The 24,612-nt window shown below is 39.1% G+C and overlaps 1 protein-coding gene across 5 annotated transcripts in view; it reads right to left on the bottom strand.

Annotated features, from left to right (window-relative positions):
* Nucleotides 1-24,612, bottom strand: part of enpp2 (ectonucleotide pyrophosphatase/phosphodiesterase 2) — a 79,919-nt gene that overhangs the window by 32,557 nt on the left and 22,750 nt on the right. For 2 of the 5 annotated variants that reach the window (XM_008116908.3, XM_003224823.4), the window contains exons 1-8: nucleotides 20,567-20,724; nucleotides 20,139-20,244; nucleotides 13,697-13,852; nucleotides 11,322-11,447; nucleotides 9,230-9,290; nucleotides 4,884-4,981; nucleotides 3,346-3,425; nucleotides 1,397-1,516 (exon numbers count right to left, since the gene is read on the bottom strand). In XM_008116908.3, coding sequence (XP_008115115.2) covers nucleotides 1,397-1,516; nucleotides 3,346-3,425; nucleotides 4,884-4,981; nucleotides 9,230-9,290; nucleotides 11,322-11,447; nucleotides 13,697-13,852; nucleotides 20,139-20,244; nucleotides 20,567-20,599 — 780 coding nt within the window. In that variant the 5' untranslated portion in view covers nucleotides 20,600-20,724. Of the gene's footprint in view, nucleotides 1-1,396; nucleotides 1,517-3,345; nucleotides 3,426-4,883; nucleotides 4,982-9,229; nucleotides 9,291-11,321; nucleotides 11,448-13,696; nucleotides 13,853-20,138; nucleotides 20,245-20,566; nucleotides 20,725-24,612 lie in introns of those variants that run through there. The other 3 variants (XM_062980064.1, XM_062980065.1, XM_062980066.1) reach the window with 3 other exon arrangements.

The raw sequence follows: 24,612 nt of genomic DNA, 5'->3' as shown, positions 1-24,612 counted from the left end.
GCCTGCTGTCTCCATGAATCACATTTCTAGGATGTCATTGACTATAGTGCAACTATATTGAAATATCCCTATATTTACCCAATAACCAATGCATCCATTAATTGCATCTTACTGTTACTGTGATGCTCTCCATTTCCTGACCTCCTTGTCCTACGGTTTCTTTGTTGATAGCAAGTTCTATGTTGTAATGTTGTACTATGCACTCAACATCAGAACTCAATTAAATACTCACCTCATATCCCAAAAAAACCTTGAGAACTGTCCAGCTATCACATGATCATGCTAACTGGAGATTAAAATACAATGGGTGGGTTTAAGTGTCTGTTAAATGCACACTATTTTGTATACTGTTTATATTGAATGTTATTAATGTAAGCGAAAATAATAATAATATTTTTTAAAATGCAATCAGTTGTCCAGAAATACAGTATGTAAATATAACTTTTCTAAGCTCAGTTCAGCATCCGCTCCACAATTAAGGACATATTGAAACATGCCCAGAGTGCAGTTAGATATATTGAACTATACATGGATAGGTTGTGTTGTGATTGGAACGACAGCATTAGAAGGATGAATATTTCCCTTCCATCACAAAGGTACTCCACTGCCTTAGAAGTTTTTAATTTTAAAATGTCATAAGTTTATAAGCCAGTGTGTTATAATAGTTTGAGTTTCGTACTAGACTTCCAGGAAACCAGGTTTCAAAGGCTCGCTCATTCATGGAAACCCACTAGGAGACCTTGAGCAAGCTTAAAGACTCAGAAGAAGGCAATGGGCCAGTGATTCAAGACCCAAGAAACAGCACTCAGGATCCTAGGAGAACATCTAGCACTTAAGTGCCTCATCAACACTAATGAATGCCAACCCTTACTTTCAGCATCAAGCAACTATGCCTGCAATTCAGTCCTTCATTAAAGCTTTCTATCCAATTTCTCAAAGAGCCTTGGAAGTTGCACTGTTGGGGAACTGTGGAAAACAAAACTAGGTGCAACGAGGAACACAGTCATGGTTCAACTGTAAACAGACACACAAATTATCCTAGGAACTATAGTTAAGGAAAGAAATGTACATTGCTTCATCCCTTAAAGATACTAAACATAAAAGGGAACAGGGAGCAGAATCACAACATGTCAGTTTGGATGCACTGTTTATATTTAGCAATTTAAAAATAACTGTTCTCACTTGATATTAGTCATGGCAGTCCCATTCAAATCAATGCAATGAATTTCATAAGTGCAACAAATCAATATTTAACATCATTAACTTGACAATCTCTGACCTGACAAAAGTAAAGGGAGACAGAGTCAAGAGATTTCTCTCTCACATACACACACTTTTTAAAGTATAAAAACTGCTGTATGCATATCTTCCCAAAGCAAAAAAAACTGAAACTTACTGGCTGGCCACCCCACCATCTGTGGCTGAATTTTTCTCGGCCTCGAAGGTTGAAGCTAGCATCAAAGACAGGGTCATACATCGAATTTCCAATGATTCCGTGAGATTCAGGATAGAGCCCCTTTGTACAAAAACAAGCTAGAATGAGTGAAATATTTTATACAGTATGTACTTTTTAAAAACTTAATAGGCACTTATAATTAAAGAAGCCTTTGACACACTCTATAGAAGTTATAGAAAACTAAGCAGATTATTCACAATGGAGCATTGCTTTATACAGAGTTACCCCTTTGGTAAAAATAATATAACATCAGAAGGGGCTTTTCCCTTTTTTATTTTACTCAAGCAGTGAAAGTCATTTCATACAACCTCTAGGGTTGTATTCTAACATGTAGCCTTTCTAGATTTCCCTTTGATTATCTACAATCTCACACATGTTCTCAGAATATATAGCCGAAAATGAAAGAGAGCCTTAATAAAAGACAAAAAAATCCATACTTTGTATTTTCCTGCCACATGCATCATGTTGTAGTCATCAAAAAACAGTAGCTAAAGAAATGTCCTCCTCCCATCCCATCCTTCTATGTTTCCTCTCTGAATTGAGCACAGACCAGCAGGAGGAAACAATGAGGTCTTCACTTTAAGCATGTACAGCTATAATCAATCTTTCTAGTATGCCACACAGGTCAAGGTAACCAATCAGGCAATACTATAAGGAGGTACAAAGAAAGAATTGGATAAGTAGCTTTGCACCTAATTTTTCATTTGGGAGTTTTTTGTGTAGATTCAAGAAACAAGATTACACACATACTTATTTTACTCTATAGTCTCTAAATTAGCCATATCATGAGAAGACATGACTCACTAGAAAAAAAACTACACAGCTTAATATGGCCGTAAAAGAGGAAGATGATATTACAAATGGATAGCTTCAACCAAGGAAGTCTCCGTCTTGAGTCTGCAAGACCTGAACAGGGCTGTTGAGGATAATGTGATCTAGAGGTTGCTGTGAATTGATATCAACTTGATGACATTAAACAAACAAACTACTACTACTACTCTGCCTGGGAACAAGAGGAAGTCCCTTGTCAGTGGAATAGTAAATCAGTTCAGGGGTTTCAATTCAACTTTAAAGGAGTGATCTATAGTGCTGAATCTATTTTGGGTTCATGGTTAAGCACCATGGATAGCTCATCTGAAGTCCATATAAAAATGTGGATTTTACTCCTTAATTATATGGAAGACACCAGGCACCACTAGCACTTTCCTTACAGTTGTTGAAACTCATATATTATTTATAGGGTTTTTTTATTTAACTAATTGAATTTATCAGTGCAGGTGACTGCTGCACAAAGCACCCTGGGAGTTAGCCAAGGGCAGGAGACTTAATGGTTACTTGATTAGACAAAGTCCAAATCTACTTCAAAGTAGGGATGTAATTCTTCACTAATCTTCCCGAAGGAAGCGATTACTAACTTGCCAAATTTTCTTCCCAATGCAAGAAATGCTTTGCAACCACGTCGTTTTCAAAACCCATTCACAATTTGAGACTAATTCTATGCAAAATTGCACATTAAACAGCATTTTCTGCACAACATTGTTTCCTGTGCAGAAAATTCTGTTTTCTATGCAAATCAACCAGATGTGAATTTGGCATAAAATAAGCCATGAACTCAAATTCTTCCAGAATTCTTCTCACTGGATTTTAAAAAGTGGGTTTGGGTTTTTTACCATTTTCAAAATGCTTTTGAATATTCTTTTCAGCATTAATTTCAAATAATATTTTAATGCATGATTTTTCAGCTCTAGCAGCCAATGTGACTGGTCCATCAAAAATCAAAACAACATCCTATGCTGAAACTTGTTTTCATTTACAGTGCCCCAGTTTTCATTTACAGGAAGATTATTAAAATTATCCCACTGCCCCATAAAATCTGCAACAACACTTACTGTTGCCAAAGTATACAAATTAGGGAAAGTCTTTGTAGGATAGACAGGCCTCATATAGGGTGCATGTGTTCCACAGGTTCCTGAAAATGCAATATTCAGTATTATTACTTCTGTCACGCACACAATTCTCCAAGACATTGTGCATGAGAGCACTGATGACAAAAACATTTTTTTAAAAGAAGGTAACAACAATTTGTAAGTTAAGGTGATGTTTTAATGAGCACTGTTGAGTTACACAGAGCTAATTTTCTAGCCATATGAAAAAAGTAAATGCCATCTTTTGAGTTGCAGTCTATGGCCAAGATCCAACTTTGTACTTCCACCACATGTTTCTGCTTTTGCCAAGGAAATCAGGAAGAGGGGAGCTTCACTCCCTCCTACGGTTGAGCAAATGCCTTATAAACCTGCTCAGGAGGGCTGGGAAAATCTCTGGAGCATGCCTTTGATGTCATGCAGGTCTTCAAGGGGAGGTATGATTTTACTAACAGAAACAATGAGCATGCATCATTAGATTCTGGCTTGTGGATTGTTTCTTTTCAGTGAAAGAAGCTGTTGCAATAAAACCGCATATACTCTTTTGGATGGTATTCAGGTCCATTCTTTACCTACCACCTATAGCAAACATGGTTGGGATATTATTATTATTAAGGTGAGAAAAATAGGTTAAACAACAGCACCAAATAGAGATAGGTAAAGGTTTTCTCCTGAAATTAAGTCTAATCATGTCCGACTCTGCGGGGTGGGTGCTCATCTCCATTTCTAAGCCAAAGAGCCGGCGTTGTCTGTAGACACCTCCAAGGTCATGTGGCCGGCATGACTGCATGGAGCACTGTTACCTTCACACAAAGCGGTACCTATTGATTTACAGTAGAGTCTCGCTTATCCAACATTCTGTATTATCCAACACAGACTGCCTTCCACCAAGATTCAGAGCTGTTTTCTACACAGCAAGGATTGAACTTTTTACGGCTTTAACTTCTGACAATGTTGTTACTGTAAGTTCATTTTATGCAATTATATCTTTATTTGTAGTCAATTTTTTTAGTAGTCAGTGTTTTCAATACATTGCAATGTTTTGGTGCTAAATTTGTAAATACAGTAATTACTACATAACGTTACCGTGTATTGAACTGCTTTTTGTGTCAGTTTGTTGTAAAACATGTTTTGGTGCTTAATTTGTAAAATTATAATTTAACTTGATGTTTAATAGGCTTTTCCTTAATCCCTCCTTATTATCCAGCATTTTCACTTACTCAACGTTCTACCAGCCCGTTTATGTTGGATAGATGAGACTCTACTGTACTCACATTTGCATGTTTGCAAACTGCTAGGCTGGCAAAAGCTGGGGCTAACAGCAGGAACTCACCCTGCTCGCTGGATTTGAACTGCCCTTTCAGTCAGCAAGTTCAGCAGCTCAGTGGTTTAACCCGCTGTGCCACCATAAACATTAATTAAAAATACATATAAAGCAACAATGCCACGAAAGAGCAGAAAGAGAGAGAGAGAGATTGATTTCACACTTTGTCAAATGTACATACTTAGTTTTTCAATATTGGGCATGACTTTTCTACCGCTCTTCATATACGATGCACGGAAGCCATCAACAGAGAAGATTATCAATGGAGGACGTTGGAACCTGGAATGTCATATTAATGAGCAAAGTGAAATGAAAAACAAGGCAAATGAGATAGGAAAAAACCTCAGAAGAATAAAACTAGTTAAAATGTCTCATAGATTCCTGGGACGTTTCCCCACCAACATTATAGAATGGACGTAATCATCAAAATTCCTCCTGCAGAATCCTGGGAAATGTAGTTCAGGGCCTTTGGAATTCTTAGCTAGAGAAATCCTTGGCTTCCCTAAACTACATATCCCAGAATTCTGCAGGAGCAGATCAGATGATGGACTCCGTTCCATAAAGCCAGTGGGGAAATATCCCTGGACAACTTAAGCTTGCTATGAGATAACATTAAAATGTCTAACTGGGAAGCATAGACATTTTGCTCAAAAAGAATTCTCATTTCAGTCAATAGGACTTTCTTGTAAGTAAAAGGAGATCAGATGGTAGCTGAGGACAACACAGACAAGATGGGTCTGTATTTACAAGATACAAGTGCCTTCACAAATTTTACAATGTGCTGGTTTTTAAGTTTTTAGTCAGTTCTGAATGTCTTCTGGTGTTAAGATATTTAATCTTGGGACATATTGTGATGTCTGTAATAACTTCTGTTACAATTGTGAATGTTTCATGCTGAGTTGGAATGCAAAACAAGCTACGATACTTCATTTTTCTATTTCAAAGGAAGCCTCCAAGTGTGTGGTATCAATTATAATGAGTTGCTAGACCACAGCATTACTTTCCTTTCGATTCTAGCCTCTCCTCCCTTCCTCCTTTTTACCTCAAGGACAAAAATCTCTTGATCCCTCTGCCAAAAAAAATAATCCCAAAGCATTTTGTCCTTGATTCACAGTATTCTTTTAAACTGCACGAAAGAAATTATAAAAGCAATTGCAGAGGGATTTAACAGTGGGCCATGGCAAACCTAATATATGCCAGTACAAATTGAGTTCAGGCCCCACCTCTCAAAATACGTTTCACAATATGGCCTGAATAAATATTCTCTCAATCTCTCTCCCTATATACACACACCTGTTTTCTTATTGTGCTTCCATGTGAGAGTTTGCTTGTGCAATTGGCCTGTCTCGTACAGACAATTTTACCAGGCTTCTTCCATCTGAAGCTCTACTATGTCTTCCAATCATCTCTTTACTCTTCTTTTCTCATCACAACAAATCCGTAAGTGAGGCCAAATGGAATAGTTATTCAACTTTGTTTAATACGTAGCAATACGCTCTGTTCACCAGGGCCAGATGTTTAATACCACACCCATCTGCTTGTTTGGAGGTACCACCCTTTTGCCTAATATTTAAGAGTTGCTCATTTCCTTGTCTCTCTAAGAGTTTAGCCAAAGCATGCCTTCATACCATTTCTGATTTCTAGATCTTAGTCACATCCCCTCTCTTCCCACATCAATTCATCTGAGCTTTTATGTTCTTCAGTTTGTAGAGCATCATTCTTCCTCTCTCATACCATGTTACAAAGCCACTCACAGAGAAATGTTATGAAAGCTTTGATATTGTAATATACCCACTTTATATGTTTCTACCAAAGAAGGCTAAGCCTGCATTATTTTTCAGACCTTATGGAACAGGTTGTTGATCAGCTTCTACTTGTGAATACTAATCACTGAGATACTCTACATTGCCTGCATTTCTGGTGCACTTTAGCAAGCCCACAAGTCATACCTAAACAGTTTCAAGAAGGTTCATATAGTCTGAAATCAAAATGAACCAGGAGGTTATTGAATTGTAAAGCATATTAGAATAGCTTTAACTACAGCAAAGCTGAAATTTTTACTCTACTGAGAAAAACACATACCTGTTCCTTGAGTCAGGACTTATGGAAAGGAGCATTGAATGCCTAGCAAGGCATTAAGGATTTAGCATTTGAGTACATGCTCATGAACTTAATTTTGAGAAAACCTGTATCCGATTATACTGCAACACACAGTCCAGAAATCGTGACTGGTAAAGGACTACTATCTTTCTCTGATGGAACTGTCCCATTCTTCTACAATCCCCTTAAGATAGTCTCTATCTACTCTAAAAGATTGGTGGGCCTTCTGAAGATTGGGGGCAAAGGATGCTTCAAGAGCAGAAGAAGACCCACTGTAAAGGCAGGAGTTTGCCAATGAAATCCCAAATATCCCTTTATGGTAAGGATTCTCTAGAAGTTGTTGGACTCCAGCTGCTACCAGCAGGGTCTAAAGTAAGACTCTGAATGTTGTAGCCCATCAACAACTAGAAGTCTCTTGGATTCCTATCTCTGGCATATAATTCAAGAACAATTCTTTTTCTACCACTTTATTTATTTAGCAATAGCAAGATCTACAAGAACAGCACACCAGCTCAAGCTTAAACATTAAGGGAAATTTTTTCATGCAAGTTTTATTCTCTGGTTACACAAACCCTTCAGAACCCCTTTCCAAAGGAGAGCATTCACCTACTTAACTCAGAAAGTAGTTGCTACTAACTAACAGCTAAAATACTTAATTTTATCACCTGTCCCGGTTTGTTGTTCTGCTGCTCTTCACTTGATTTGTGTGTTAACCTCAGCTGACACTTTGAATGTGTATCACTTTGAGCATCTGCTTTGTCCTGTATAAAGCACCTCACAGTTTTTAATGATTGCTTTTCTGTTCAGGCAAATAGCAAACCCAGTTCTACAATCTGATGTATATAAATATAGTATGTGTTATATTATGTGATGTAATATATGCTACATAAACATAATGCCTGGAATTCTTTTTTTTCTTTTTTCAGCTAGAATAGACCTCTTCCATTGATTGTTTTATGGTGATTCAATATATGGGTAATTGATTCAATGCCTTTAGTCTAGTCAGGACTAGATTTTGAAAGCTAAGAAGGATCAGTCCTAGTTATTACTTTGATGGGGAAATATTAGATGCTGTTGGCTACATTTCTGAAGATTATACCATAGGCAATCCCTCATGGCCGAATATGATTGCCTTCTAAGGGTAGAGTCTTGGTGGTGGATCTGTAAGTGACTGTGGAGACCGATTCTGGGTCCGCATGATCTTTCATGATGAGGACATGGATTTCCAGACACAAGATGGTCATGTCAAGGGTTTGCTTGATGCACCTTCCTCTTGGCACATTTTTCCCCTTTCTCCCTCCGCTCGTGTCTCTTCAAAATCCATAACACTATTGGTAACAGCTGACCTCCAGTTACAGCACTGGCGTACCAAAGCTTCCCCAGTTCTTGGTGTTTATTCCACATTTTTAAAGATTTGCTTTAAGCCCATCTTTAAATATCTTTTGCTGTCCACTGACATTCTGTTTTTTGTTCTTGAGCTAAGAATAAAGTAACTGCTTTGGGAAATGGTGATTGAGCATTCAGACAACATGGCCAGTCTAGCAAAGTTGATGGTGGAGGATCATCATTTCAATGCTGGTGATCTTTGCTTCTTCCAGAATGCTGACATTTGTCTGCCTGTCTTTCCAAGAGATTTTCAGGATTTTTTTTTAAGGCAATGCTGATGGAATCCTACCAGAAGTCAAGAGTGACGTTTGTAGATGGTCCATGTTTTGCAGGCATACAATAGAGTTGAAAGAACAATAGCTTTATAAAAAAGCATCTTGGTATACCTATGATTGTCTTGATCCTCAAACACTTTCTGCTTCATTCAAAAATGCTGCACTCACAGAGCGTGAATATTGACTTTTGTGAAGAGGTGGCTGCCTAGGTAGCAAAAATTGTCAACATTTTCTTGTGTTCCACCATCAAGCTTTATTTCTGGCATTGCAGAAGGATTAGGTGGTGCCTACTAGTAGAGCACTTTGATTTTCTCAATGTTCAGTGAGAGGTCCAGCTATTCATATGCTTCTGCAAAGGTGTTTAAAAGGTCTTGTAGGTCTTCCTCTGAATGAGCAGAGACTACGTTATTATCAGCATGCTGGAGTTCTATAGCAGATGTTTTTGTGACCTCACTTTTAGCTTGCTGAGTTTAAAGAGCTTGCCATTTGCCCAATATGTGACCAACAATGAATATTCATGAAGTTACATACACACAAAATAGAAAATAAATGTTTCATTTATTAAAGACACCAGGCCTAAATACTCTGAAGGTACCAGATCCACCTGATTATGGAATTTAAGTACAGTTAGCCTGGATAATACCTGGATGTGAAAATATTAGGTGCTGTCAGCCACATTTTAGAAGAAGGCAGTGGAAGACTAACTACTTGGGGTCACCAGGCAACATAAGCACAAACAGTGCCTTAGATAAAATACACCACTTACCCTGCTGGGCATTCTGGAGCGCGTATGTCCTCACAAACATCATCAACCCAGTGCTCCCCTCCTAAAAAGATAGATATAACATTTTACACATTCCTATTTTATCTTTGAACAACTGGAACCAAACCGAACACTTTGTTTAATTATGTATGACACAGAGAGACACATACAATTATTTATAATGTTGTGTTGACTGTTTATTGCCTATGTTTTATTTTGCACTCATTGTACTTTGTATTTTGTGTTACACCTTGAGTGTTTTGTGACACAGCAAACAAGATAGATATGCTGGATTTCATATCACAAAATCACAAATCGAACACTTCCCAAGTGTCTAAGGTGGCCTTTTGCAGTTGGCAGATCGTAATTTTGTCAATGTCTATTGTTTCCAAATGCCGGCTGAGATCTTTTGGCACGGCACCCAGTGTGCCGATCACCACCGGGACCACCTGCACTGGTTTCTGCCAGAGTCTTTGAAGTTCAATCTTGATGTCCTGATATTATTATTATTATTATTATTATTATTATTATTATTATTATTATTATTATTATTCAGTGCCTGCTTAGCTAAACAGAACTTCTCTTCCTTTATATGGGAGAAAGCAGTGAGAAGAACATCCAAGACCCTATCATAACTGTTCAGCAATATCACCAGAATGCTTGTAGTCAGTCCTATGAATTATCACAGCAGACCTCTTCCTTTTACAAGGACTGACTTCTGTGAATCTCTTTTTAGAACAGCTTAATCATTTATTGATTTGGATTAATGCCCACTCCAGATGTTGTAGAACTGCATCATCATTGCCAATGCTGACTAGGGCTTCTGGGATTGGCAGCCCGAGATAACCTGGAGGACCACCCTTTACCCATCTTTTCTTCTGGGCTTTACAGCTATGTAGCTTTCCAACAGCCATTATAATTACAGATCACAGTTAGCATTAAGACAGTGACGTCCAGCCAGATCTCGTCTGTTTTTATTCAAATTAAGTCCTATTGTGATCACAGCCACTTGTTTTCAAATTGTAGCTGTAGTACCATGCTTGTTTTCATGAAAGCATGAATGATCATAGATGATTTACACAATCTTTATTGTATACCAGAAGGGAAGAAATAAGAGTGAGAGGGGAAGCATGCATTTAGGAGAAATGTATACTGACTAAGAGCCAGAAATGAAAGTCAGTTCATTCTGGCTCTTGAAAAATGCATGCAAAATAATATCCATACTTGTCGTATCAACATCACAGTAAAGACCATGGAAGATTGGTTTTTTGCCATGCTAGCTTTGGAATAATAAGGATCACTTTGACTTCAGAGGTGTTCATACTCACTATTCTTAAAGCCCATATAGATGGGGAGGGACATTGAAGTTTAGGACTACTCAAGAACTTCCATTCATAGCTCAGGGTTTTATCCAACTATATTTTTCTGGCAGAAAAAGGAATACCATCAATAGATGGACTTTATTGAAACCCATACAAATCATTTCTATCTGCTCCATGATCTCAAGAGATCCTTTAGAACAGTGGTTCCGAAACTTTGGCTCTCTAAATGTTTTGGATGTCTGCTCTCAGAATTCCTAACACTTGACCAAACTGCCTGTGACTTCTGGGAGTTAAAGTCCAAAACACTCTGATGATCAAAATTTGGGAACTACAACAAATGTGGGAGGAACTCATGTTGCACAAGAAACTGAATATCAGGATGTCATCCCGAAGACCACCAGAATCACCATGTAATAGGAACTGGTGGGATCCAGGGAAGGCGAAGTGGAGCATGCCACCGATTCTACCCCATCTGATGGGGTCATCCGTCGTAACTACCAAGCTACACTTGGTACCTTCACACAGTTAATTTTTTTTTTAGGCAAAGCTGTACTAGACACGTTTCTCCTGCAATAATGTGAAGAACACAGTGGTTTTCAATCTTTGGCCTTCCAGACATTTTGAGCTCAAAACATTTGGATTTCCAGAAGCCCTGAGCATTGGCCATGTTGACTATGTCTCCTGAGTGTTTAAATCCAAAACATCTGGGAAACCAAAGGTTGGCACCTAGTGAAGTAAAAAAAAAAGTGAAATAAGTCAATAGAAACACCTACCTTTGCAAACAACTTGGTAATTCGTACAACAGTCCCCTCTGGACAGGCAGTCATCTGAACAGTGGCAAGCATTATCTTCTCTGCGTGTCTCTCCACAGCGCTCCTTTGTACATTCCCAGCCTCCAACTAAGATTATCACAAAAGTGGAAACATAGGACAACAAGTTGTTACTGTTGTTAGATGGACACAAACATATCAGAAAATGCATATCTGGAGCACAAGAATGACCAAGCAGCCATTTTGGATGTTCCCATTGAAGATATTGCAAAAACCCCTCTGTGTGCATCAGTGAAACAAATAGTGAAAAATTATAAAAGCTGCTTTTCAAAACTACCAAGAAGCTACAATTGCCCAGCCCTGCTTTGAATGTCTCTAAAACAGCAGAGCCAAGAATAAAAGGCCAAAGAAAACCACACTGGCTATCTACAGTGGCATCCCAAAGAACCTTAGAAATTGTGATTTGTTTGGTAGCTGCATCCCACTCATATCCTATGTACGATGGTTATTCACTTTATAGTGAACTGATTTTAAATACATTGACATTCCCATGTGCTAAAATTTTCTATTAGAACACCAGTTGTTCTAATAGAGTTGGAGAAATTCCACTGCCTCCATTTCCCCATGTAGAATTTGAAACACTAATTAAAAATAAATAGAATTAAGGCTACAAAGAAGTGGACATACATGCACACCCATGAAGAAATATTTGAGCACTTCTGTCTGCAAGCACTAAGTGTAAACATTGGAACTGGCCCAGGTTCTGAAGACAGAGTGAGCTGTGGCAAATCTAAAGTGGTGGTAGCACAATATTTCAAATTTCCCCTAGCAAATGTGCTGAGTATCCAAGGGTAGCCAGTGCCACACTGGCCTTGCTGTATAGGTACTGTACAGATTTTATTCCTCCAATGAAAGTAAAACTCTTTCATTGAAATACCATTTGAGATTGTAACTTGGGAAGTTTTACCTAAACAACACCTAAATGTTTTTCTAGATGTAATAGTACAGAGACGACATGAGAATTTAAAAGTCTGCCTAAGAAGAGGCAGGTGTAGGAAAGGGTCTGGTAGATCTCAAGAGAAGTTACTTTTTTGTTGCTTATGGAGTTGAAATTTAATTACCTGTCTGTTATTGCTCTACTTCCCAAGTGGCTGCACTGAAATCCCTCATTACCAACCAAACTGATAACATCTCGGACATAATGTAGACCCGTGATGATTTTTCTACTGTAACATTTTAGCATCTTTGTCTAATGAAAAATGAAGTTTCAACAACTTTCATGATGTACTTCATGTTTTTGGAGTTGGATCCAGAAAGCTATTGCTGTATGTGGATTTTGAAGAAAAAAATGTGGAGTCAATGGAAGAAGTATGAGACACTAAGGTCCACATCATCTGATTTGTTATGCTCAAACCAGCCCACTATATGGTGGATTCAGACAAGTGTTCAGATCCTGTGAATGAAGTTGTAAGCATTGAAAAATGGCATGGACTTAAATTCTAAGATGAATGAACAGAAGAAAGTTCATAGAGATTTCCCATCCTGATGATGATAATTGTTACCCATCTCTCCGCAAGGCTACTACAGATATCCAATATGTCTCTCCAAAAGCTTCACTTTATTGTTGATATTCCCTTAACAATGTGGGGTGGAAATTATGAACTACTGAGAAAAGGGTGGAAAATAGCTATTAAACTTACATTGGAGGCATATCAAAATAAGAGACTGGGGGCAAGGACCAGGACATGGGGTAAAGGAAACAAATGCCCCCCCACACACACACACACCAAAAAAGGTTCACATGCAGATTGGTACACACATACACAAGGAATTTGTGTTTTAATGTTCAGCATGCTGAATGGCTGTGCTCTATTTGCATGAATCCTGGGACTCTGATAGGCAAGACAAAAGTGCAGACAGCAATTGGACGAAATTCACTTAGACTAGCCTGGATCACTTCTTTCAATACTTTGCAAGGATGAAGATTTGGATCACTTCATCCAATCCTTCATTGAGACTTGAGCTTTGGATCACCTCTTCCAGTCCTTTGACAAGACCACAGCTTTGTCAAAGGTGGGATGTCTGGTACTTTCTATGACTGACTTTGATGTAGTTCTGCCCAGTCTTTATTAAATATATATTGTCACGTGTTCAGACTTTTTGCCCAGATACATGAAGATTTTAAGGGACATGTCAACAATCAGAGTTCTGCCCATTATTGCTGTGATGCACTCATGAATTGTCACTAAAAAGGATTCAGGAGCAAGCATCCAAAAGAAGACAAAAACATGTACTGGGACAAGGAGTGGTTAGAAGAGGTCATGGTTACTCTCATTCACTGTAGCCATGTGCATGAAAAGGAGTTAGAACTATCCTACCTGTCTTTAAACATAGATCATCAAAGTCATCACAACAGCTCAAGTAGCTCTTGCACAAGTTGTCACAGCGGCAACCTGGAGGCTCTGCCTCTTGAAGTTCAAAGCATCTGTTTTTGCAGGACCCAGAAGGACTGATTGAAGGATAATCTGATAAGACTGGGAGGGAAAGAGGAAGAAAAATAGGATACTGTGAGTCAAGCAACCAGCAGTTGATTACAGATTGCTCAAACTACTGTTGTTTACAGTAGGTAGGTAGTTGACAATCCAGCTGTGTCATCCAATACAAGAGAAAAATGGAAGCAAGACAGAAATGGAGATACACAGGTAGGGTCAATTAAACAAAGACTTTGTATGTTCTCCAGACATTGTTCTTATTCTACATTCAGCTACAATAAATCAAAGCGATACTTACTTTATACATCCCACATCCCAGAATCCCACACGTTTTGCCAAAATTATGCATATTAGAAACTACAGATATAAAATGCAAAATAAGTAGGTTTTCTTAAGAATTAGGACTTCACTGGGAAAAGAGACCAAAGGAAAGGAAGGAGAGAAGATTATGGACAAAGGGTGGTCAGCAGATGAAAGGATCCTATATGGAGGTCTTAGAAGGACAAGGGTCTGCGGAGATCCTTGTCCCAAGGTCTTATCCTATGCCCTTCCAAAATCTTGCCTTAAAGATATGACACCCTGTGAAGAAGATGGGATATAATAAAAAGTAAAAACTGACCCTGGCTTCTTCAATAAAATTTCTGAGATAGGGATAGGAAAGAAATGTTGAACTGTGATGGTTAGAGGGAAGCAATTGTTATATTTTTAGCATACATTCGCCTTTGTTGTACATGGAAGTAAGGGAATAATTTGAAGCCATTCCCAGACTAATCTTGAGGGAAGTTCAGTCTTGCTTGACCCTTATTCCAGGATCCATGATGTGATTACATTCTACCACCTTCTATCTCAAAGAGTAGTAGTTTTCTGTAAAAGATTGGGAAGCTTCCACCCTCAAGTGATCCAACTCTGTTTCATTCATCTACGCAACTCTTTCAGGGAGTGCCTATGCAACACATTCCTCTTTCCTCCTCTGTCAACCTTATCACCAGCAAATTTGGCCTTTTTCAAGTATGCAGTGTTGAAAATCAAGTACCAGAACTTTATTGAGTAAAACCAAGTGAAATCATTCTTCAAAAATTAATAAATAAACAAGCAACCATCACACAGAGTTGACAGGAGCTCTTTCTAGAAGCCAAGATGACTAAATGGGAACGGCTGTACTTTGGGCATATCATGAAAAGGCATGATTCACTAGAAAAAAATTATAATGCTTAGTAAGGCAAAAGTAGGAGAAGAGGAAGATTGCATTCTAGGTGTATAGACTCAATCAAGGAAGTCATGACTTTGAGTCTGAAAGACCTGAGCAGGGTGGCTTATGACAGGGTGGCTTGGGAGGGTCTCTTGTTTATAAGGTCCCATAAATTGAAGTTTAGTTGACTACAGAAAACAACAAGGCAAACATGGCCGAACCAGAGATTCTCTCTCTCTCTCTCTCTCTCTCTCTCTCTCTCTCTCTCTCTCTCTCTCTTGAAAGTTTTATTTCATTACATTTATTGCTCTATCCTGACGCTGACAAAATTTACTCTCAACGTTTGGGTTACACATCCTTGTGGTTTACAGCCAAATGTAAGTTGAGATATTATTCTATAGAAGCTTTTTGGTATTTGATTGCCAAGTCAGCAGCATCCAATTTCTTGACATTTCAGGCCCCAAATATGATAACAAAGAATGGACCCCTTTGAAGTCATAAGGAGCAAATCGTTATAATGCCCAAGAGGTAGAACAGGTAACGACAGGGAGGCATGTTATAATTGCTTTCAGGCCATCTTACTGTGCAAACAGGCATAAGCACAACTTAGGCAAATGGCCCCATTTTTTCCTGCAAGCTTTATTAATATGTAGTTCCTTCCTGTCCAAGGTCATAGCCCAACCTAGTTAAGGACATCCGAACACTGGATCAATGAATGCTTGTCTGGATCAAGGAATGCATCTTTGAAAACATCACAGATAAAAGGGTTGTTGCATGTCTTTCGGGCTGTGTGGCCATGTTCCGAAAGACATACAACAACCCTGTGATCCCGGCCATGAAAGCCTTCGATAACACATCACAGATAAAGTTGGATCCTATATTTATAAAACTGGAGGTTGGGTTCCAACTCTATGATTCTATGAATCAGTCCAATAGTTAATCTAGCACAGTATTATTGACAGTCTGGCACTTGCTCTCCAATGTTTTTGTAGCCCTGTCTAATGATGCCAAGGACAAAGCATGTCCTCAGCCACTGAGTTAGTTTCCCTGCCCATCTTTTTTTCTTCTGATTCTCCCAACACCAGAGAGGTGAAGGCCAAGTAATTTTCTACAGGGACAGAGAGCTGGGATCTGATGTCAAAGCTATATTTTCCAGCAGCCCTTGGGATGCTGTGCCAAGGCCATATGATTGCATCACTAGACTTTTTGATTGTCCGCTGCCAAACCTCAGTGTGACATTTCATTAGAGGCTCCCCAAATGAGCTGCTTTATCATCTCTCAGGGATTTGTTCAATATTTTCACTTATCCATTCCCTTTGTCCTGTCTCATTACCATACTTTGCACAACATTTGTTTTTACTCTTGGAACTCAGCCACATTGGTTTTTCAGACACAAATGCCAAAAAGTGCTTGCAAAAAGTCCTGGAGCTGCTAGTCAAAAACGCACCACTTACTGACAGAAAACATACTTTGCACACCTGAGATTCACTCCTTAGCATCTCCAGTTTACAAGGGAGATGGAGAAAACATCCCCACAGCAAACATGGTCTTGTTCACCTAACAAGGATGACTGTTGTCTCTGCAAAATAAGTTTTCCTTGAACAACTAGGACACCAGAAATCTAACTGCTAGGCAAACATCCCATACTGCTGACTGTAGTGTATGATGTCCTCTAATACTACAGAGGAAAATCCAAGGGCAAATCTATGTTTGTAGGAGGTTGATGGTTTCTTCCACCACCTCTCAAACATATGGACAGCAGGTTCCTATTACAATATTCTGCAAAAGTGCAAAAAGACAGACAAGGACACAATGCATTGCATTACAAAGCAACACCCCCCTAATCTAAATAGTGACGATAATGCAGTGCCACAGTAAGCTGCATCCTTTCAAAGATGAAAGATGACTGTTTTTGCTCCAAGAAACCGAGCTCTGAATTCACTAATTAAAACCTTCCCAACATTTAAGAATATGTTTTCAAAACAGCAGCAATAAAAACAGTCATCTGCTGGCTGTGAAGTGCAGGGTTTAGAGAACTCATATTAAATGCCTGCATCTGAATAGGCAAATTAAAGGGAAAGCCAAAAGATTTGCCATACTTTCTGACTTAACAAAGATTTTTCACCCAGAAACTCACAAAGCTCATGCACAGCAGCCAACACAACTCAAAACATCTAGATATATCTTACTAGCTATGCAAAATACACAGCTTGGGTGCTACTCTTCCCCAAAACCATGACTGCTTCTAGCTATACAGTTCTGCAATACTGAGACTTGTATCATGTCTTGACATTATGGTTCAAAGTGCTATTTTTTAAAAGATCTTTTGCATTCAGAAACTGACGTGGACCTTTTCAGAGTTTTCGGATCCCATCAGCAGCTGGACTGTTTTAATAACTCCAGACATATGTTTTGGATTTACTATGTACGATATCCAGCACCTGCAAGGACAAAGCAAGCTATCTTCCAGCAACAGATGGAGAAAACATTTTCCATATTAGCTTGGAAAGCAGCAAGATCAGAGAGTAGAAATGTGCTCAGAAAGGATGTTAACTACTTAAATGTGCAAGCGAACTCAGTGGAGGTGCAAAGAGGCATCTGCCAGAAGCGTTCCCACCTTGCTGTTCCTAAGAGGTCCGGCTCCATCTGCAGCTTCCATTACCAATAATGGGAATCATGTGTGCTTATCAAAGCCTGAAGCAGGCTCCTTTGATCAGAGCATTTGTTACCAGTTAAATGTAAGTTATGCTGGATAACTGTACACCCTTCCCTTCACAGACCATAGCTCAGCTCCCCTATTTATGACACAGGAACAGCAAACCTTCTGATCCCACATTTTGTACATCCTGTTTCCATTACTGTGATACATTAGAAACAACTTTGGCAAGGAAAGCAAACACTAGCGTGTGTGCATACATACACACATACACACACATTGCATGTGGTCACTACAATATAGCCAGCAACGTGGCTTCAATTTCATTTCCCAAATGTATACTTGAAGATGAGGAAGAGGAAGAGGAGGAAGATAGGCTTCAGATTACAAAGGTATGTTTGTGTGTCTACCGGAACTGTCCACACGATCAGCATAGTAAGAGAGATCAATCAATTTTCAACAAATTAGCAATTAGTCAGAAACTGCTGGATCAAGATCTGATCCACTTTTATTTCACTTTATTTGTCAGCCTTCCACATGCCATCCGGTTGGGTTGGACTACAATGTCTATCATCCACATACTGGCTCAGAGCTTTTCCCAGGCTGGGGAAAGTTACATTAAGTGACTCATAGCCTTAAAAGAAAGAAAGCTTGCTTTAATGTTCCAACTAGCATCTATACATATGCACTAAATAGCTGCAAATACCCCAACACAGAGCAGCTTAATACTTGAGTTGAATCCTTGATGTCCTATTGCCAGCCATCTCTAGCCTCACACCACCCAATTTAGTTAGATCATAATACCTATTATCCACAATTTCTATGTTGGCTGGGAATAAATGAGGCTCTGCAATCTAACACATCTGGAGGTGCCAGACTGAGGAAAGCTAACTCATAAGTTCGCTTTTGTGTGTCAGAGCAAGAAACTGCAGTATGAGTCAAGGGCATTGAAGAGCATGACTTCAGAAGCATTAGAATTGCTGATCAGAAAGAATAGCAATTTAAGAGCTGATTTCTAAGCAGGCCAAGGAAAAATATTCCCAGTTGAGAATATGTCTCAGATGTCTCTGAAAAATTCAAAAGCAGAGTATCTTATGTCCAGATGTAGCAATGAGTGCATATTGTTGGAGGTCAAATAAGACGGGAGGATTATTGGCTCACTGGTGGCATCTGGCCAGGCATTATTGGCAACAGGAAGACAAGCTAGCCTGGCAAATGTTCTTAAGAAATATGCCCTTCTTGTATTATCCCACAAAACAGATAGTCTTTTGAAGCACACTGCTCCTGAACATGGAGGCTCATACAGTTATCATGGCCAAAAGCTATTGATTAACCGGTTGGTTGTTCATTATTGGAAATTATGTGTTCCATAGGCAAATTGACTGCGTTGAGAAGGTCCTTTCCCCAATTTTGGATTATTTAATATACATTTAACCCTGAAAAAGCTCCTTTTGGGGCCATACTGGCTGGAGATTCTGACAGCTAGAGTCTTTAAAAATTCTGAAAAAATCTAGAAGGCAAATAGGGAAGCCCTGATGCTCTTTTCCTTCCCCTTCCCTCTTAAATAGAAAAAGATGCCACATTTAAGTTATTCAACATCTGCAGCATTCATCTTTCCAGCATTACACACCTGCTTTTCTCAAATTCTCTGCTCCCCACCCCTCTGAGGGTTTTTTTTCTTTTTTTGCTCAGAAGCTGGCCATCTGCTTTCAGAAGTCAACATTACTAGCCACCAGATACAAGCTGGATGTCCCTTATCCAAAATGCTTGAGGCCAAAAGTGCTTTGGATCTCAGATTTTCTTTGGATTTTGAGATCCCTGTATTTGCTTAAATGTACATAATTAGGGATCTTCAATTTGGGACCAAGTCTAATTATGAAATGCATGAAATCTTATACACAAAGCCTGAAGATAATTTGATACATTTGTATATATCATGTACATCAGAAAGCAAAAGTGTCACTATCTCAACTAGCAGCCATGCAGACAATTTTGGATAATTTTGAAGGGGTGCTCAAACGATAACCAGAAATCTCTTTCTTTCTGAAACTGCACACTAATCAAACCAGCATTTCCCACATGTGGCTTGAGAGATGACTGCAAGTGTATACAATTCAAATGCAAGTAACTTTCCATACATCTCATAACAAAGGTGATTTACCATATTTTAAAAAACCCTCTGAAATTGACACAATCAATTGTTTAGTGTAAACATGTCCACATATACACAAAAGAACCCCAAATCACCTGAGTTGCTGAATATACATTGAATATGTCTGTCTCTCTTTCACACACAGAAGTAAATAGGTTACCTATAAGTGAACCCTGAAGGTCAACAAACCCCAGCTTTTTCACATAACCTTTGGCATATTCCGGAACAGAAAAAGAACCATAAAAAGACACTTTCAAAGTCATTCTGATCCATCCTGCCTCCCTCTTCCCTCCCTCCACCATAACAGACAGTTTACAAGTAATTTCTGTACCTGAAACGCGAACATCTTCTACCAATTCACTGGATTGTTTAAAGCGTTCGGCTACAAATCCAAGGCAGACGTTTGCAGCCACAGCAAAGGTGAACCAAGATGTGACCTGAGAGCAAGAAAAGACATCAAAGTGCTGAACTTAACGTAATACATCAAGCTCTGGCTCTTCTTTTTGTGTGCATTTTGAAAGGACAGTGAACAGGGATGGTTAAAAGAGAATAAAATCAGTTGTTCTGCCTCTCCCTTCAGCCCAGGGAAGGTCTGTGCCAGAGCTGCAACTTCAGGAGTGAATGTGTGAATAAAGCGGCTCAATTTGCAAGCTCCTTGTAAATAAAAAAGAGGACATTTCTTTCCATGCAAGTCCCCCCCCTTAAAAACGTGTTGGCTCCTCCTTAAAGAGAGAGAGAGAAAGAAAGATCCGCTCCTACCTGATGTAAATGGAAACAGTTTTTCTTAGCCATGCTAAAGAGAATTCTTGAAAAGCCTCCACTGTGGCTTTGCTTTTGCTTTACACTGAGCGCAGGGCTCTGTTTGCTCAGTCTATTAGCTACAACTAATCCCACCTGGTGAGGTTGACAGCCGCAATGTGATTTGTCCAGGGGGAGGTTTCATCATGTTCCACTCACAAATCGTAGCGGCTCCTGAGTGCCAGAAACGGCAAGCATCATGCCTCCCCTCTGCCCTCCCCCAACACACACACACACACAAGCAAGCAAGCTTTTTCTAAAATGTGGTTTTCTCCTGGCAGCACATAGATTTCTGATGTTACTGTGGCCAATAAGTCCATATTCGTTTTATTCTTCTCGCTGATATGATGATGATTTGAGACTTCGGTGAGAGAGGAAACTCAATGTGTGTGCAACATTTCCATTCTGGCTTTGTATTGTTGTTGTTATTATTATTGAAAAGCAAAATAACCTCTTGAGTGTTGTTTTTAAAACGATGTACACAAGGAGTTGGATGCTGTCATTTGCAGTTGTGGTCTGCCTTCAGTTCATTTCCAACTTACGATTTTATTGTCATTAATTATCAGACCATTTTCAACTCACAAGGTGTTGTGTGCCTTCCAGTAATTTCCAACATACGGTACAAGACTTGTTCAAAGCAGCTTTGTCATTCCCTTTATCTGAGGCTGAGATAATGTCACTTGCTCAAGGTCACCCATTGGGTTTCCATGGCCAAGTGAATAGTCCAGCTCTGGTCTTCAAAAAGTCCTAGTCCACCAAGAAGGGCCTCTCCTTCGTCCCCACCAACTGTGCTTGTGACGGCAGATCTTAATGCTTGCATATGTACATAGGGAGGAATGAGGTCATGAAGATAGGAAGGGCTCGAACTGTTTAGGGCTTTGTAGGTGATTACCTGCACTTTGAATTGGGACTGGAAACTTATCAGCAGCCAGTGGAGTTATTTTAATAGGGGCATTGTCCACTTATAGATCCTAGCACCTGCACATTGCATAGAAAGTAAGCATTTGCTCCCTATTGAGTAATGGGAAAACACATTCACTGTGCACTCCATATGAAAGGAAGCGAAGGCAAAGTATAGTTCTCACAATGTTGTTTGATTGCATCTCCCATCTGCTCCAGCCAGTGTTGAAATTCTCTGGGAACTGCAAATCAAAATCATCCGGAGGGTCAATCCTGCATGCAGTGTCTTAAGTTAGTTTAGAAGAAATTACTGAATCAAACTTTATTTACAGTTGACCCTCTGTATCCTTGGATTCTGAACCCACAAACCCAACTAGCCATGGTTTGAAAATACTTCTCCCACTTCAAAAGTCCCAAAAGCAAACCTTGATTTTGCCATTTTATATAAGAGGCACCACTTTATTGTGCCATTATATGTATTGGGATGTGATCCCCCACAGATTTTGATATCCACGGGGGGTCTTGGGCTCAAACCCCAGTGGATACCAAAGGCTTACTTTATTTCATTAGGTCTACTATAAGTATGACTTACTTCTGGACCTGCCCTGATCTGTTATTTGCCCTCAGCATTCATATCCAATGTGTATTTTGCCTATAGCAGGGGTCCTCAAACTTTTAAAGCAGAGGGCGGGTCCACAATCCTTCAGACTGTTGAGGGGCCGAATTATCATTTGAAAAAAAAAACGAACAAATTCCTATGCACACTGCACATATCTTATTTGTAGTGCAAAACAACAACAATAACAATGAAAGACCAATACAATATTTAAAAATGAAAATAATTTTAACCAACATAAACCTATCAGGATTTCAATAGGAAGTGTGGGCCTGCTTCTGGCCAATGAGATAGTCAGGTGAATTAGGATTGTTGTTGTTGTTGTTGTGTGTCTTCAAGTCAATTCAGACTTTGGGCGAGCCTAAGTCCAAAATTATTTATTTATTCATTTACTACATTTATTTACTACATTTATATCCCACCCCCGAAGGGAACTCAGAGCAGCTGTATGTACATACAATATATTATTAGCATAGCACAATATTAGCATTTTATATTACTATATTGAACTATACCACTATACTGTAATATTATATGTAATATATAACATATAATTAATATTATTATATTGTATAAAATGATAATATTATTATCAATATCATATGTATATACAATATATTATATTATTAAAACTGATATAAAAATATTATATTATAAATGAGGGCGGGGGCCAGGTAAATGACCTTGGAGGGCCGCATCCGGCCCCCGGGCCTTAGTTTGGGGACCCCTGGTCTATAGCATCCATCCATTCAAAGATGCAGTATTTAGAGACTCTGGAGCAAAACCCCTAATTTATAACACAATGAACCAGTTCTCACTAATATAATATTTGGCGCTGATCTTGCATGACTACAAAACATGGATCAAATTTGCTATGCCACAGGCAATCATGAATTTTTAATAAGGGGTCTCATGTGACAATTCAGATTTTCTCAGTATATTGCCTTCCAGATGTTTTCCCATAATCCCTAACCAGGAAGGCCAATGGGTTTAGGAAAGTTGTCATAGCTGAGAGCAAAGTAATAACCCTTTTTGTAAAAATTGTTAAAATCAGTCACTGCTCAATCATTATTAGTGCCTTTGATAAGCAGTTCTATTTACCAAACCAGATTATCATAGTGCGATACAGTTCTGCTTCAAGCAGTCAGTTAAATGTTCTTTGCTCAAGCAAATTATTTACCAAGCAACAACTTCAGCTACACACCCCCATCTAATGAAAACAGCTTTCACTGGACTGTTTACCAACAACCACATTTAAAGGGGCAGACCAGTATTTGCCAAACTTCTTTTCTTTTTTCCCCTAAAGTTAACATTTTTAGATTGATTCAAAATTATCGCTTCTGTAGCTTAGGCAATAGGCTCCAACATTATCTACTACACATGTCAGCAGCTGATCTGGACCCCTAAAATCAAAGGGGGCATTGATAACAAAACTGAAGTAGGTCTGGGAATCAAGATGGCACTGCAGAGTTTCCTAAAATAGCTGCTCTTGTCTGATAGCCCATGTGATACACAACTGAGTCATAGAGTCCTTGGAGGTCATTTTAAACTCTTTCCTCAATGCAGGATTGCAACTAAAGCATGGCTGAGGAACCTCAAATTGTTTGATCAGGCCTTCCAGTGGCTTGAATATGTTCTCCAGATAGCCACGCTCCTTGCTCTGCTATCCCACTCTTTTGGTTTGTGTTCAGTTCATTTCTCCTCATTCTGAAATGCCGAATTTACCCTCCCAAGGCTTGTTTACTGGGTGGACGAACTCTGAAACCAAAATAGTATTATTTTCCCTGTATGTCCCAGCCCGAATAATGAGATCTGCCAAGGGATTTTCTTCTTTGTCTCACCAATAAAGTTAACACACTGTGTGAGGGCCTTCTCAACAAGGACACTCCAATTGTGGAATGCCTTCCCCACCCACAAGAGTGTTTAATAGTTCTAAGACTGGTTTCATTTAGCAGTGCACAAAAGCCTTGGGTTCTCATGTGTTCTTTATTTTCAAGAAGTTTCTTTTGAGACCTAGCATGGTGACTTGATTATTGGATGGACTCAGAGGAACATAGTTTGGACCTCTTCCCAGCCATGGAAATCCATTCAATGGTCTTATGCGAACTACACACTCTCAGCCTCAAAAGAAAGAGAATTCAACCCCTCTCTGAACAAATCTCCATAAAAAATTATGTGATAGGATCGCCATAAGTTGCAACTGAGCTGAAAGCACACAGCAGCAGCAACAACAACAAAAAGAGCATTTAGTTTATTTAAATTATAGTAGAGTCTCGCTTATCCAACCTCCGCTTATCCAACGTTCTGGATTATCCAGTGCAGTCTGCCTTTTAGTAGTCAATGTTTTTGTAGTTAATTTTTTCAATACATTGCGATGTTTTGGTGCTAAATTTGTAAATACAGTAATCACTACTTAACGTTAGGGTAAAGGTTTTCCCCTGACATTAAGCCCAGTCGTGACCGACTCTGGGGGTTGGTGCTCATCTCCACT

The sequence above is a fragment of the Anolis carolinensis genome, chromosome 4, assembly GCF_035594765.1.
Source record: "Anolis carolinensis isolate JA03-04 chromosome 4, rAnoCar3.1.pri, whole genome shotgun sequence".
Lineage (NCBI taxonomy): Eukaryota > Metazoa > Chordata > Lepidosauria > Squamata > Dactyloidae > Anolis > Anolis carolinensis.
Note: the sequence above shows the minus strand (reverse complement) of the source record. Positions and strands in the feature narration are given on the sequence as shown.